This window comes from Saccoglossus kowalevskii, chromosome 11, assembly GCF_978046115.1.
Source record: "Saccoglossus kowalevskii chromosome 11, keSacKowa6.1, whole genome shotgun sequence".
Taxonomy (NCBI): domain Eukaryota; kingdom Metazoa; phylum Hemichordata; class Enteropneusta; family Harrimaniidae; genus Saccoglossus; species Saccoglossus kowalevskii.
In genome coordinates, this window is record NC_140651.1 from 35473620 (window position 1) to 35488457 (window position 14838).

Consider the following 14838-nt stretch of genomic DNA (forward strand, 5'->3'; position numbering starts at 1 on the left):
TGCTATGTATGTAAAATTAAAACAGTATATAATTTTTTCTAGATGGTTGCATTCAATCTATGGGGTTGGTTGAGTGCGCAGACACCACAGTACCATCAAAAAGCTGCTGATCTGTTTTATCAGTTACATAGTATAGCGCCCTCTATGACTGTATGTGAAGATGTTATTGGCAGATCACTGGTTCATGAAGACAAGGTAACATTTCTTTAAACTTTGACCCCTATCCATTCATACAAATTTGACCAGGTAGTCTGAATAAATTTAAGATTTACATTTGTCATACAAATGTCATGTGATATTCAGATGAATTTAGTTGTCATGTAAATGTTTGTGTCATTGCAGGCTGTCTCCATAGAAGGCCACGTCAAATTTTCTTTATTATGGCATCTCATTCGTGGTAGGATACTCACTACAAGTGCCAGTGGTAAAGCCAGGACATTCGACAGGTATTTACAATCTTATTACTCAAATTGAAAACTGAACTAAATAAATATATCAAGATGTTTGGTGTAATGAAATTGCTACCATAAAGGGCAGTAGCATACAAGTCTTGAAATTTAGTAATAAATAACAATTTTACAATAAATTCTGGGTAGGTAGAGATTTTTGGTCATGGTCATGTGAACCAATCCTATGTGGCAATTGGAAGAAACCACATTGTTTTTATACTAGACATAATTAAAATTATTATTTTATTTTATTTACAGATGCATGTTGAATGTTCTTGATCGTCTATATGACGCTGACAGCATTACTAAATCTGTTGTATCGGCATGGTTGAACCACGCCATAGAGAGAGGAGATGTGGCTCGCATACTGGAACCCATGCTATTAGTTCTTCTGCATCCAAAGACTGCACGTGTATCAGTTCAGTTCCTGAAACTCAATTCAACAGATGCTTTGCACGCACAACTCAGAATTCAGTCTCAAGAGGAACGAGCAAAAGACAATGCTTATGATGCAGCAGAAAACCGAATTCGCAGCATTGCTAATGTAGATGGGGAGATAAGTTATTACATTGAGAGAGATGGCACCAGGGAACTAATGAGAAATATGGAGAAGCAGATGCCAGTGTTTGCTATGACCAGTATGGATGACAAAGGCAAGTCTATCACCAAGACAAATAAAGGCATTACATACCAGCTACCGTCTGCCAAAGAAATGGAACCTATGAGTGTGATTGTCAATCCGTTTGGATCACAGCATTCCCTTGAAAGCGAGTCTGGAAGCGAAGTGAGTTCACAGGCTGCAGGAAGATCTACTGTGGTTCAAGGTGTACCAAATAGTTCACAAGATAGTCTAGACCAGGTCAGAGCTGAAAGTCTGGAAAATGACCAGGCCAGAGCTGACTCCTCAGATGAGCACACATGTCTAGAGTCATACTCCTACAATGTTAGTGAATCTGCTGAAGAGATAGCGAGAGGAATTGTCATAGAGTTATTAAATCGTGTTGTACCAGTGGCAGCACCACCTGATGTTAGAGAGATAGAAGATGAATCCAAAGATGAAGATACTGCTGTTTCCAAGACAGATGCAGAGAGTCATATAGAGGATGATCCCAGAGGCAGTGTGGATGATCATGGGGCTAGTGCCGATGATGAGGGTGGCGAGGAGTTTGATTGGGACAATTTTGATCCAAAAATATCAGAAATTGACACCGAACCTGGTGATATGGATACCCCAAGCAGAAAGATTAGTTCCACATCGTTTGCCTCTGAAGCAAGACGTTCAGTAAATAATGTACATCCACTACATCAACATATGTTGATGTATAAACAAGTTTATGATTCACAAAGAACAATCTACGTCTTATCAGCTTTGAGAAACATCCTACAGGTGAGTCCCAGACCTTTCGTGTGTGCGGCATCATCAACTAGCATCAGTAGCATTCACACACCTCATCTAGTCACTCTGCAGAACCTGCTAGCAAGACATAAGAGATCAATTGTAGGCAAGAGTTTCTATGATGAGCTTCCACTAGAAGCCATTGCTAGCTTCAGAAGTAACACCTATCTGGAAATCTTGATATCTACATGTATGTATTTCATCCGGGGCTACTATCCCAAGGACATGCCGGCAACCTCGGAAGACATTCGAGGCAACAAAGATGTGCAGATTCTCAGCATTGAAATCATGACAAAAATTCTTGGTGAGCTTGTTTATGTTGTGAAGGAAAGTGGTAGAGGAACAGCAACGTTCATCAAAGACCTACTCTCAAGATGCAAAGTACAGAAAGCTATTCTCCATTGTTTATTGGCGACTGTGTTGAATGCACGTAAACAAGCTCTTCGACAGTACAGTGCTGGGTTTAATATGTCTGATAAGAGTTCCCAAGCAGTACAGATTCATCTTCTACAGCTTGTCCATACCATTATGATACTGGAAGAACAGCTCTTCTCCCCGAGGGAAACCAAAGACTCCAGTACAGATGATGACAGCCTTGAATGGGAACATGTCAAACCCAATTTCCAGCCTCAGATGTCTTCACTACGATTTGTACAGTCTGAGAGGATCGCATGCCAAGGAATGTTTCTATGTGCTATTCTAAGTGCATTAAGACAACCACATATGAGTCATGTACATCGTCAATGGGTTGCCATAGTTACTGATAGTTTGCCATACTTAGACAAAGGATTAAGTAACATTGTTGTTCCAGTAGGCAATCAAATTTGTAAAAACTTAGAAAGTTTGGCATATCTCTACGACAGTAATGGTGGTTTCCAAAAAGAAAAAAGGCAAGTATCACATTTAAGCTCTGTTTATTGCCAGTAGAGGGCAGTCTTTTTAAATGGGGGAGGCTCCAGGAATGTTACAATCATTTCGGATTGTATGTCATTTGTTCCCAACTGTTGACTATTTATTAAACTTGTTACTCTCTTCAGTTTCATTTTCATCAAAATAAAATCACAAAATGATTAAATATTAAAACTTGATATGAACATCCGTTTATATTTTTATGTGATTCAAAATAGCTGACTAATGGCCATGTTGTTTCCTGGCTTCTTAAATTGTAATTCAGTACCAGTATTGACATCGACTTGTTAACTTTCAGAATGATGACTAAACTAGAGTACATTCCTCCTGACCACACCATCTCCTTACTGGAAGGTCTAACTACAGTGTGTCATTACTGCTTGCTGGAAAGTACCACCAACCTATCAGCTGTCAGTTCTCGCCATGCTGTCACCGCTCCAAGCCAGGAACCTGATGCTGTGAATCCTGCACAGCTGCTAAGCAATCTGTTAGGTGCACTGAGTGGTGATAAAAATAAGGTACACAATTCTTACATTCAGCATGATGTCTGTTGCAGTGATATTTGCTCTATTAGAAGCACATACGCTTATGTAAATTACAAAAGTCAAAATAAGTGATATTCTAATCGTTCAGTAGACAACAATTGCAATTTTTGGTTTATATGCGCTTCTATTGGAGATACATTTCTGATAGAGCTTATACATGTTCAGTAAGTGGTGTATAAAGTTAACCTACTTACGTCTGTACTTATATGATTCTCAAAGGATACTACACTGTGACATAATTTTTGCCAACCGTCTTGTACGTATGACAACTTGCAATCTAATGTGACGTTACCCATATTTGTTTTGATTAAGTACATCGTTCTATTGAATACTGTGAATTGTCATCCTACTGTGTACATCTGTCACTGTGCTGACATAAGTTACATCATACTGTATTCTTTTGGTTTTGCATGGGTATCTGCATCCTACCATATTAGGAGATAGGCATTCCAAATTTAGAATAATTACAATACACAGTATTTCCAAGCTGTCGGCGCATAGTTAATAAACAAAATTAATAGCTAGAAAGTTTAATAATGTTGGTTTGCAAAGATGTATAATAAGATTATTAAAGGATACTGCAAAGTATTCCCTCAGACTGTATGGAATCACATCAACTGCCACAACACATCAGTCAATGCTACTGCTATATTGTCTTTGTGCATACATTGTGGTATCTTAGTAATACCTTGTATTATGTCATCCTACTGTGTACTTATTACTGATAAGTATGTCTTTTTAATTTCTCATTTAATACTAACTCTTTTTGTCTTTTACCAAATGTTCTCTTCCCTTTCTGAATCCTGTATTGTTGTTTTCATATTCTTTTGACGTTGGATTGTTAATTTTTATTTTTCACAATTTATCTTTCTTTGTTGTATTTCATGTATGTTTAATTCTTGTATTTCTGTTGTTATTTTATCAAAATGTTGTTTAATAATTCAATTTTCATCTTCTTTATTTATTTGTGTTTGAAATTAATTCATTTTGGTCCATTCATTGCTAACATGTCATTTCATGAATTATTGTGATCCCTCTTTCCATCCTCTGTCCTCTTTCTTTTCTATTTTCTATCCACTCTGCATCCACTCTAGAGGAATAATTGTCACATGATGTATGTTAATGATGACCAATGTAGAGAGACACTGCTTCACCCACAGGGCACATCAGCCAGTGCCAATGCTCAGAGTGCCAATCCAGTAACTGAGTCTCGTAAAGGTCTATTGGCCATCTTACCTCGTATCATGTCTACCGTGGCTGTCCTTTGGTCTGCAATCCATAACTGTGAGTCAGCGCAAATTAGTTCAGATGCTTATATGAAGGAGATGAAGGAAGCTAACTGGGTTATAGGTACACCAAGGGTGAGTACTAAGTCTATATATGACCCAATGGTTATCATGTTCATCAAGAGTTTGATCACTCAGGATTAAGAGTACATATTTGCTGGCATTCATAGCACCCTGTCCAAGACGATGTAAAAGCTGACAATCCTATGCGTCACTCCTGATGCACACAGTAGATTACCATCAAATAGAAACCTTACTAGTATAGATGTGATGCGCTGAGGCTCAATAGAATGAAACAAAAATTGTTTATGTTCTGAATATATTTATTGTATTTTCCATGAATTAATTTTTTCTCTGAAGTTCATCTTCAGTTCATATTTTTGTTGTTGGCATCCATAGGATAGTCAATATTCACAGACAGTTTGTAAAATAGAGTTATTGGTGATAATTGTGGTTGACCTGTTTTCTTTTCTCTTTAGGCTGTTCGTCAGCAGATATTGGAGTTTTTGAGTCCTATAGCATTGCATCATGGTATCAATTTATTGGGTGCTATAGCAGTTGTATGGAGTGATAGGAGAAAGCACAGTAGACCTGTACTTGGTACAAGAAAGGTAACTCAGCATATACCATCCATTTTGACCCTTTGTTTGGAAGCTGACATATTGCCCAGATTCTGGTTCACAGATTACACATCAATGCAAAGCAATGTTGAGAATGTTTTGTAACAAAGTAACAAAATTAAAGCACATAATTTTTTTATCAGGAAATGTAGTAATTATGTCCATTTGGGCCAAAGTTAAAAAGAAATTATAAGTCTATGAAAAATGTCGTCTATCAGCTATAGTTTAGATTGTAAAGCTACAAAATGCTGTGTGACAAATCTATATTTGTGGTTGAATTTATGCCTATCTATAGTTTCTCCAATGTGAAATGTAACTGTGTCTACCCACATCTTGACAACATATCCCTTCAACTCTGGTAACAAAAATACTTTGCAACTATTTTTTTGGGGCTGGTAGCAAAGTACACAGTCACATGCACATTTTTTTCTATGCACAGTTTATATTATTTACATGTCTTATTCACAGGTTGTTGTCATACAAGAAGCAAATGAGGAACAGTTATTATTAGTAGACCTAGTATGTGCAGTTAAAGCAATGCCCACAGATACTGTTATGCAAACAATCAGACAAGTCCTCAAATCACCGCCATATACTATAAAAGACAAGGTAAGTGCCACATTGTTGCTTTTTTCTAGGTTGCTAACACATACTCCATTTTGGATTCAGCACACAAACAGAAACAATTACATTATTTCTTGATAGCTATTCTCGTATTTGTCTAATATCTTGTTTCTGAAAAACATTTAACAGGTATTGTGATGAAATAATTCTATGATGAAATTGAGCTCTTGCAGGGAGTGCTCTGTTGATATAACTTACTGTTTCATGAAGCGCCCTCTGTTGATATAACTTACTGTTTCATGAAGCGCCCTCTGTTGATATAACTTACTGTTTCATTAAGCACCCGATGTTGATATAACTTACTGTTTCATGAAGCGCCCTCTGTTGATATAACTTGCTGTTTCATGAAGCGCCCTCTGTTGATATAACTTACTGTTTCATGAAGCACCCTATGTTGATATAACTTACTGTTTCATCAAGCGCCCTCTGTTGATATAACTTACTGTTTCATCAAGCGCCCTCTGTTGATATAACTTACTGTTTCATGAAGCACCCTCTGGTGATAGAATGATAGAACTCAAGTTTCATTGATCACTATCTGTAGATAGAATTAGAAAGTAATGTTGAACTCTTTACTATATTCTCTGCAGAACCAGCCTTCTTTGGAAGTAAATATCCTCCAGTTTTTCTATCAGTATATTTGTAAAGTGTCCACATCACAGCTGGTTGATTCCTGGCCGGGTGTACAAGCACTCTTGAAAGAAGGATTACAACTAAATCTATCACCGCAAGGACAGTTTTTGCTTCTTGGGTGAGTCTAACAAATTCTGTATTGGTTGTCTGACTGATAACTTGACAGCTGACAGCAATAGCTCTTGTGTTTTAAACGATGTTTTAGAATCACTTACTAGTATTAGCAAGTGTGCATGAAACTTAAGTGGTAAATGCATGAACTTGATAACACAACTATATATACCCTTGTGTCAAATTAAGTAATGGTAGTTTCTTACATTAATAACCATACAAATTAGAAACAATTATTTTTGTTATATTTACAGAATTCTCAATGAGTATGTGATGAAGTGTCCAAGTTTCACTGATCGCAAAGATCAAAAAGACCTCCAAGAACTCACGCATAAATTAATAGAAAATACCAATCAAATTGTCGCTTCTTCACTGGGACATAGTAAATGGCTGAGAAGCAGGAAATCTGTGATTACTGGTCCACATGATGCATACACTGAAGATCTTGACTGTAAGTCATCATGTGATTAGAAACTCAGTAGCAGAGATAAGATTGTTCAAACTATGTTACTTGCAATAATTGACATAATTTAAATTAAAAAAAATAACTGTCTTTATATTTCTTTTGACAGTGGAAGATAGTCTTCCAGTGCCAGAAATAGAAATGTCTAGTAAAAGCAGTAAACAAGAATTGGTACCTCCATCTGGTTCATCAAGTCCTATTTGTCAGGTTTCACAAAGTGTACAGGCTTTGACACTGTTGTCAGAGGTAAGATAGTGCTTTGATCAAGTTACTTGGCTTTGTCTTCTCTGAAACTATTGAAATATGACTTTGTCTACTCTGAAACTACTGGTATGGTTTTATATTCTCTGAAATCGCTGGTGTGGCTTTATCTTTCATTAACTTTTACTAACTAATAATATCTAATGTTTTACAATTATTTACATTTCAGATATTGGCTCAATTACTTGATGTAATCTATGGTAGTGATGAGAAAGAAAAAGTTGTACCATTACTACAGCAAATCAGTTTGAATGTAACACCCTATCTCAAAAATCACAGGTACATAATGAACCTCATTTCCAATAGGCGTTTTTGCTGTTCATGCATCAGAAAGCCATGGCGTGTCATTGTTTACAAACAAGCATATACCCATGAGCCTTTGCATTTTTAGAGTGTGTTGTTATCGTTGCTTGGGACTCAATGCCCATGTGTGCGCAGGTGACCACCCTCCTGCTTTAAGATATTCTTTGTATTGTTATGAAAATTAATTATATTTTTGTTATCATGAATCAACATATCAAATGCAAACCTGTGTCATTTCCATCACATTGTCGTCACTGGTGGAGATTGTTATTTAGTTTTTTTCAAGAATAGTGTATTTTAAAATTGTTGTTGCTTATAATTAAGTTCTTGGACAATGGGTGTCACATGCCTTTCGCGTTGTATTGTCAAATTAGGAGCCCTGTAGTCTCAACGTATCCGTACATTAACAGTATTGGGTTTTGGAACGACAACAATGGGACTTACCCATGGCATTGGACCATCCACTTTTTCCAAGATATCCGCTTCTTCCAAAGAACGCAGTACTCTTTCAACTTTCTTTCGTAAATGATATGGAATGCGTCTATGATTTTGACTTACAGGCTTGACATTTGTGTCCACATGTAATTTAATTCTCTTAGCAGAATATTTTCCCATCCCAGTGAAAACATTTGTATATTTCTATACAATTGCATGCACCGAGACCGGAACACCTGGAATATTCAAATCATTAGTATTCAATGTAGATTCAATATTATGAAATACAGATGTGCGAGAGCAACCTTGTTCAGAATTCGAGGACATATTTTTTTCGACAAATGATGCAGTATTAGAGTGACTAGGATTGATCTGTATAAACCCAAGTTGACTTGCGGACGGATATCCTAAAATAGACGAATCCCCATTATCAACGACCATGAATTTCAGATTTTCAAATCGCCCACCCAAGTCAACATTAGCGTTAACAGTACCTAGCACATCTACTTTCTGTTGATTTCCATATGTAAATACATTTTTGTTGGTTGGCACAAAGGTTACAGTTTCACTTATAATAACGAAATCGTTTCTGTTTAAAACATTACAAGATGCACCAGAGTCCAACATAAATTCAAGAAAATTATCATTCACATTCAACTTAATAAATGGTAGCTTCCCACCATATTTATCATGGACATTAAACAAATAATCATCATCACTAGAATTATCTGATACACTTTGATCTGTATGGAGGTGCTTAATTTCTGAATTATGTTTGTTTACCTTAAACAAATTACGATCAGTTCTGTTCCTGCGAACTCGTGATTGACATGCAAATTACTACAAGTTCGATCAAAAACATACCAAAACGAAGATAATGATAAATGCCATTGACTGTTTCCCCACAAACCCTACCCATTATTTCACCGTAAATTCAGACGGTATGTAAATCGTATTGTAATAAAATGTGTGTTTGTTATGAACATGTTTGTTTCTTCATTGTAAGTGTTGTGTAAATCAATGACGCATTTTTTTTTCAAAAAGAAGTATTATTTTCCCGAGCCCGGCGTGGTGAACGAATAATTTTTTGGGATAATTTTTCGTTGTTGTTAGTGTTTAACTCCAAAACAAAATCATCTTTTCTGAGTTGGTCCATGAGTATAATTCCCCTTGTTCGGATGATAGTTTTATTTCAAATTTCACGGAAGTCTGTGAACAATCTGCTTGGTGTTCCTGTGACAATTGTCCCATGATTTGCCAGTGCAGTCCCGTGAATACATGGACGAAAATGTTTCCACCACCACCCTACGAACTCAAGATTGCATACTCCAGCATCCATACTTTGAATAATTTGAACCCCGCACAGTGCAGTACTGGAAACAGCATTTATTAGACAGTTAGACAAAAAAGAAAACAAAATGCCTGTCTCGATCAATCGCACATCCATAATGTTTGTATGTTGATATGCCTGTAAATAATATTAACGTAAAAGTCGAAACAATCTAGACTAGAAGTCAATTCACCAGTTCAGCCAACTATGGCTCCCTAAGTTGCTTATATTTAATCAGATACTATTTTGTTATCATGCTTTGTTATCTTACCTGTTTATACCTCATGAGGGTGTTTTTTTATGGCAAGATGGCGCAAACAAAAATCCTTCGCAGGTTTATGGTTTCTCATATTTAAATCACCATAACTCTGAAGATAATCATTTTTTTTCTATTTTTTTTTCAAATTTATAATCAATATACATAACTTGATAAATACAAACACCAAATTAGGCTCTATTTAGTTCCCCTTTAACATTTGTCTGTATGCTACTCTGATGTGTTAATCTTTAACTGTGAAAACACTGTTATTGACATCATTATTGTTTCATCTGTAAATATATTATATAATGATTCAATGTGATTGTCCATTTTTTTCTTAGTTCTGGCAACATGCCAGCTTTCCGTGCCTGTGTTGCTCTACTGTCTAGTCTCAGTGGTTACCAGTACACCAGAAGAGCTTGGAGAAAAGATACCAATGAACTATTTTTAGATGCAAATTTCTTTCAAATGGATGCCATATGTATACATGGGTAAGTTATTTATATGAGGCATATACCAACAAAATCATTATATGCAACTTAGGTGTATATGAATATTTGTATCTCGGATGTGACAATTATTTACCAAGGCACAGTCAAATTCAGTGCATATTATGTTGTGTTAGCAACGTTTATCAGCTACTCATGCCAAGCAAGTAAAATAGTACAACATCTGTATTGACAATATTGTTCTGATTGTCACAGTAATCATGTTTGCCGAACCTATTCGTACAGACTTTTTCTGCATTTTGATATCCTAGTTTGCTCACAATTCAGCAATCAGCATGGTATGTTCATGTCAGCATGATTTTCATATTAAGATTTACTGCATTCCACATGACCAGCTCTCTTCCAATCAGCTTGGAGTATGGGAATATGAGAGATGACAATGCCTTATATTCAAATGACAATAATTAACCATATTCAGTGAAAGTACAGTTTGTGTGACATATATGTTTGAGGGTTAACTTAGCACATACATGTAACACAAGTGTGCTTGAGTCTATTACTGTTATTGAGTTTCAGTGAACATTCTTGAAATTCATTCCCTTCCAGGCATTCACATTGTCATGCAGCAATAAAAATTAGAAATATTTGTGTTTTAATATATTTATATGTTATCATACATTGCGAGTAGATGAGTGATTGGTAAGTGGTATAGAATAGCAATGTAGTAGATGTTGTCCTGGTGCCGGCTAAATCCTAATACTACGCTATACTATTAATTTACTGGGTACTCTTAGTTTTCTCTGGATTTCCTGTATGGGTCAACTGTGTGTGATAGCCATTTGTTAGCTATTATAATTGCTGTCATGTTTTACAGATGGCGTACCATCATAGACAATCTTATGACACATGATAAGACAACATACAGAGATATGATGAGTAAGTCTTAACTCTTTATTGTCTGAAGTATCATAAACTGAGTTGATCAGAAAGGCCTCAAACAATATTTTTGTCAGATTTCAACATTGTTCATCAGCAGTAGTTATTGTTTTTTCATCTCCTGTATTGATTTCATTGTACATACGACTATGTCATACTACCATGGAAACTATCTGATTATATTAGGGATAAACAGATTGTACTTCATACACCAGTTTTGATTACATTGTTTTCACTGCAAAATAATGTCTTTATTACATCATACATCTTGTCATACATATGTACATAAATTTGTTTGACCATTGCTTTCAATATGACTGATTGGCGGCCATTTTAACATTAAAAATATATCTAAATCTAGCATGTCTTCTATTCTAAAACCAGTCCTTGTGCATGTATGGATGGTACATGTATATACATTGAGTATTATGGGATGTACCTTTCTAGAGCTATACCCTTATACATTATGTCATTTGTTGCATGTTCTAATAGAGGATTTCTGCTTTCACTTTAGTTTTGTTTATTATTGTTTTATATTAAAGTCCCCACTGAGAATATTATGAATATTTGATTTTCAGGTAAAGTGGCCGCAGTGCATAATACGTCATCACTGAACCTATTCTCCAATAAAGAGCAAGAAATGGAACAGAGAGCCCAACTATTGAAAAGGCTTTCATTCTGTATTTTCTGCAGTGAAATAGACCAGTATCAAAAGTTCCTTCCTGATATACAGGAAAGATTGGTTGAAAATTTACGATTGATACATGTGCCTGTAGTACATGAACAGGTGTTTATGTGTTTTCGTGTTCTTCTACTGAGAATGTCACCCCAACATCTGACTGGACTCTGGCCAACTGTCATCTCTGAAATGGTAATCATTTGTCTTTATGTCCAATGTTACTTTATTATCTGTGTTGATATGGAGTGAAAATTAAAAAGACATGTGTTGCTAGTCTTCATATACAGACCACTATTGTTGAATTGTGCCTTAAGGTCATCATTGATTAATAAGGTTAATAATTTAATCAATGGTATTAAACTGTGTGAAATACCAAATTTGTCTGGTGCTTACTAAAATTACAATAACTTATCATCAATATAAAAGAAAGTTACTGTATTTATATGTCTCCAAAAAGGTACCAATAAATTGTTTTGATTGTACTGAATGTCATTATGGTTTTTTAACATTCCCTAAATCTAACTTGTTCCAACATTTATCTAAGGTACAAGTGTTTCTACATATGGAAGAGCAGTTATTTGGTGAAGATGAGAGGACAACAAGTGGTTCTAATGAGTCTACCAAATCCTCTACCCTGAATGGCATTCCACCCACTCATACCAAGCAATGGCTGGGTCTCTACCTGGCTGCTTGTAAACTCTTAGATTTAGCATTAGTCTTGCCAGTACAAATGATGCCACAGTTTCAATTGTAAGTCAGTATTTTCTTTTCATATGGTAATCTTACTATAACATTTGTTTCAACTACAGCAGGTAAATCGTCAATAACTAATTTTTATTACCCCCTATCTCGGGGTCTCTCAAGGGGACAACCCTTAATTCTCACTACCTCTTTTTCTCCTGGTTTCTTAAGGGGCACAACCCTGAATTTCCACTACCTCCCTATCCCCTGGTCTTTTAAGCAGACAACCCTGAATTTCCACTACCTCCCTATCCCCTGGTCTTTTAGGGGCACAACCCTGAATTCCCACTACCTCCCTATCCCCTGGTCTTTTAGGGGCACAACCCTGAATTTCCACTACCTCCCTATCCCCTGGTATTTTAGGGGCACAACCCTGAATTTCCACTACCTCCCTATCCCCTGGTCTTTTAGGGGCACAACCCTGAATTCCCACTACCTCCCTATCCCCTGGTCTTTTAGGGGCACAACCCTGAATTTCCACTACCTCCCTAACCCCTGCTCTTTGAGGGGCACAACCCTGAATTTCTACTACCTCCCTATCCCCTGGTCTTTTAGGGGCACAACCCTGAATTTCCACTACCTCCCTATCCCCTGCTCTTTTAGGGGCACAACCCTGAATTTCCATTACCTCCCTATCCCCTGGTCTTTTAAGCAGACAACCCTGAATTCCAACTACCTCCCTATCCCCTGGTCTTTTAAGCAGACAACCCTGAATTCCAACTACCTCCCTATCCCCTGGTATCTTAAGTGGACAACCCTGAATTTCCACTACCTCCCTACCCTCCTGGTCTTTTAGGGGCACAACCCTGAATTTCCACTACCTCCCTATCCCCTGGTATTTTAGGGGCACAACCCTGAATTTCCACTACCTCCCTATCCCCTGGTATTTTAGGGACACAACCCTGAATTTCCACTACCTCCCTATTCCCTGGTATTTTAGGGGCACAACCCTGAATTTCCACTACCTCCCTACCCTCCTGGTCTTTTAGGGGCACAACCCTGAATTTCCACTACCTCCCTATCCCCTGGTATTTTAGGGGCACAACCCTGAATTTCCACTACCTCCCTATTCCCTGGTATTTTAGGGGCACAACCCTGAATTTCCACTACCTCCCTATCCCCTGGTATCTTAAGTGGACAACCCTGAATTTCCACTACCTCCCTATCCCCTGGTCTTTTAGGGACACAAGCCTGAATTTCCACTACCTCCCTAACCCCTGCTCTTTTAGGGGCACAACCCTGAATTTCCACTACCTCCCTATCCCCTGGTCTTTTAAGCAGACAACCCTGAATTCCAACTACCTCCCTATCCCCTGGTCTTTTAAGCAGACAACCCTGAATTCCAACTACCTCCCTATCCCCTGGTATCTTAAGTGGACAACCCTTAATTTCCACTACCTCCCTACCCCCCTGGTCTTTTAGGGACACAAGCCTGAATTTCCACTACCTCCCTAACCCCTGCTCTTTTAGGGGCACAACCCTGAATTTCCACTACCTCCCTACCCCCCTGGTCTTTTAGGGACACAAGCCTGAATTTCCACTACCTCCCTAACCCCTGCTGTTTTAGGGGCACAACCCTGAATTTCCACTACCTCCCTACCCCCCTGGTCTTTTAGGGACACATGCCTGAATTTCCACTACCTCCCTAACCCCTGCTCTTTTAGGGGCACAACCCTGAATTCCAACTACCTCCCTATCCCCTGGTCTTTTAAGCAGACAACCCTGAATTCCAACTACCTCCCTATCCCCTGGTATCTTAAGTGGACAACCCTGAATTTCCACTACCTCCCTACCCCCCTGGTCTTTTAGGGACACAAGCCTGAATTTCCACTACCTCCCTAACCCCTGCTCTTTTAGGGGCACAACCCTGAATTTCCACTACCTCCCTACCCCCCTGGTCTTTTAGGGGCACAACCCTGAATTTCCACTACCTCCCTATCCCCTGGTATCTTAAGTGGACAACCCTGAATTTCCACTACCTCCCTACCCCCCTGGTCTTTTAGGGACACAAGCCTGAATTTCCACTACCTCCCTAACCCCTGCTCTTTTAGGGGCACAACCCTGAATTTCCACTACCTCCCTATCTCCTGGTCTTTTAGGGGCACAACCCTGAATTCCCACTACCTCCCTATCCCCTGGTCTTTTAGGGGTACAACCCTGAATTTCCACTACCTCCCTACCCTCCTGGTCTTTTAGGGGTACAACCCTGAATTCCCACTACCTCCCTACCCTCCTGGTCTTTTAGGGGCACAACCCTGAATTTCCACTACCTCCCTATCCCCTGGTATCTTAAGTGGACAACCCTGAATTTCCACTACCTCCCTACCCCCCTGGTCTTTTAGGGACACAAGCCTGAATTTCCACTACCTCCCTAACCCCTGCTCTTTTAGGGGCTCAACCCTGAATTCC

The 14838-nt window shown here is 38.1% G+C and overlaps 1 protein-coding gene across 3 annotated transcripts in view; it reads left to right on the forward strand.

Moving 5' to 3' along the window:
- Window positions 1-14838, forward strand: part of LOC102806187 (protein DOP1A-like) — a 72899-nt gene that overhangs the window by 34978 nt on the left and 23083 nt on the right. For all 3 annotated transcript variants that reach the window (XM_085505151.1, XM_085505152.1, XM_085505153.1), the window contains 15 exons: window positions 43-195; window positions 343-446; window positions 708-2735; window positions 3053-3272; window positions 4460-4660; window positions 5065-5196; window positions 5674-5814; window positions 6420-6580; window positions 6828-7024; window positions 7146-7282; window positions 7467-7576; window positions 9966-10115; window positions 10948-11009; window positions 11588-11880; window positions 12233-12438. In XM_085505151.1, coding sequence (XP_085361277.1) covers window positions 43-195; window positions 343-446; window positions 708-2735; window positions 3053-3272; window positions 4460-4660; window positions 5065-5196; window positions 5674-5814; window positions 6420-6580; window positions 6828-7024; window positions 7146-7282; window positions 7467-7576; window positions 9966-10115; window positions 10948-11009; window positions 11588-11880; window positions 12233-12438 — 4295 coding nt within the window. The remainder of the gene's footprint in view (window positions 1-42; window positions 196-342; window positions 447-707; window positions 2736-3052; window positions 3273-4459; window positions 4661-5064; window positions 5197-5673; window positions 5815-6419; window positions 6581-6827; window positions 7025-7145; window positions 7283-7466; window positions 7577-9965; window positions 10116-10947; window positions 11010-11587; window positions 11881-12232; window positions 12439-14838) is intronic.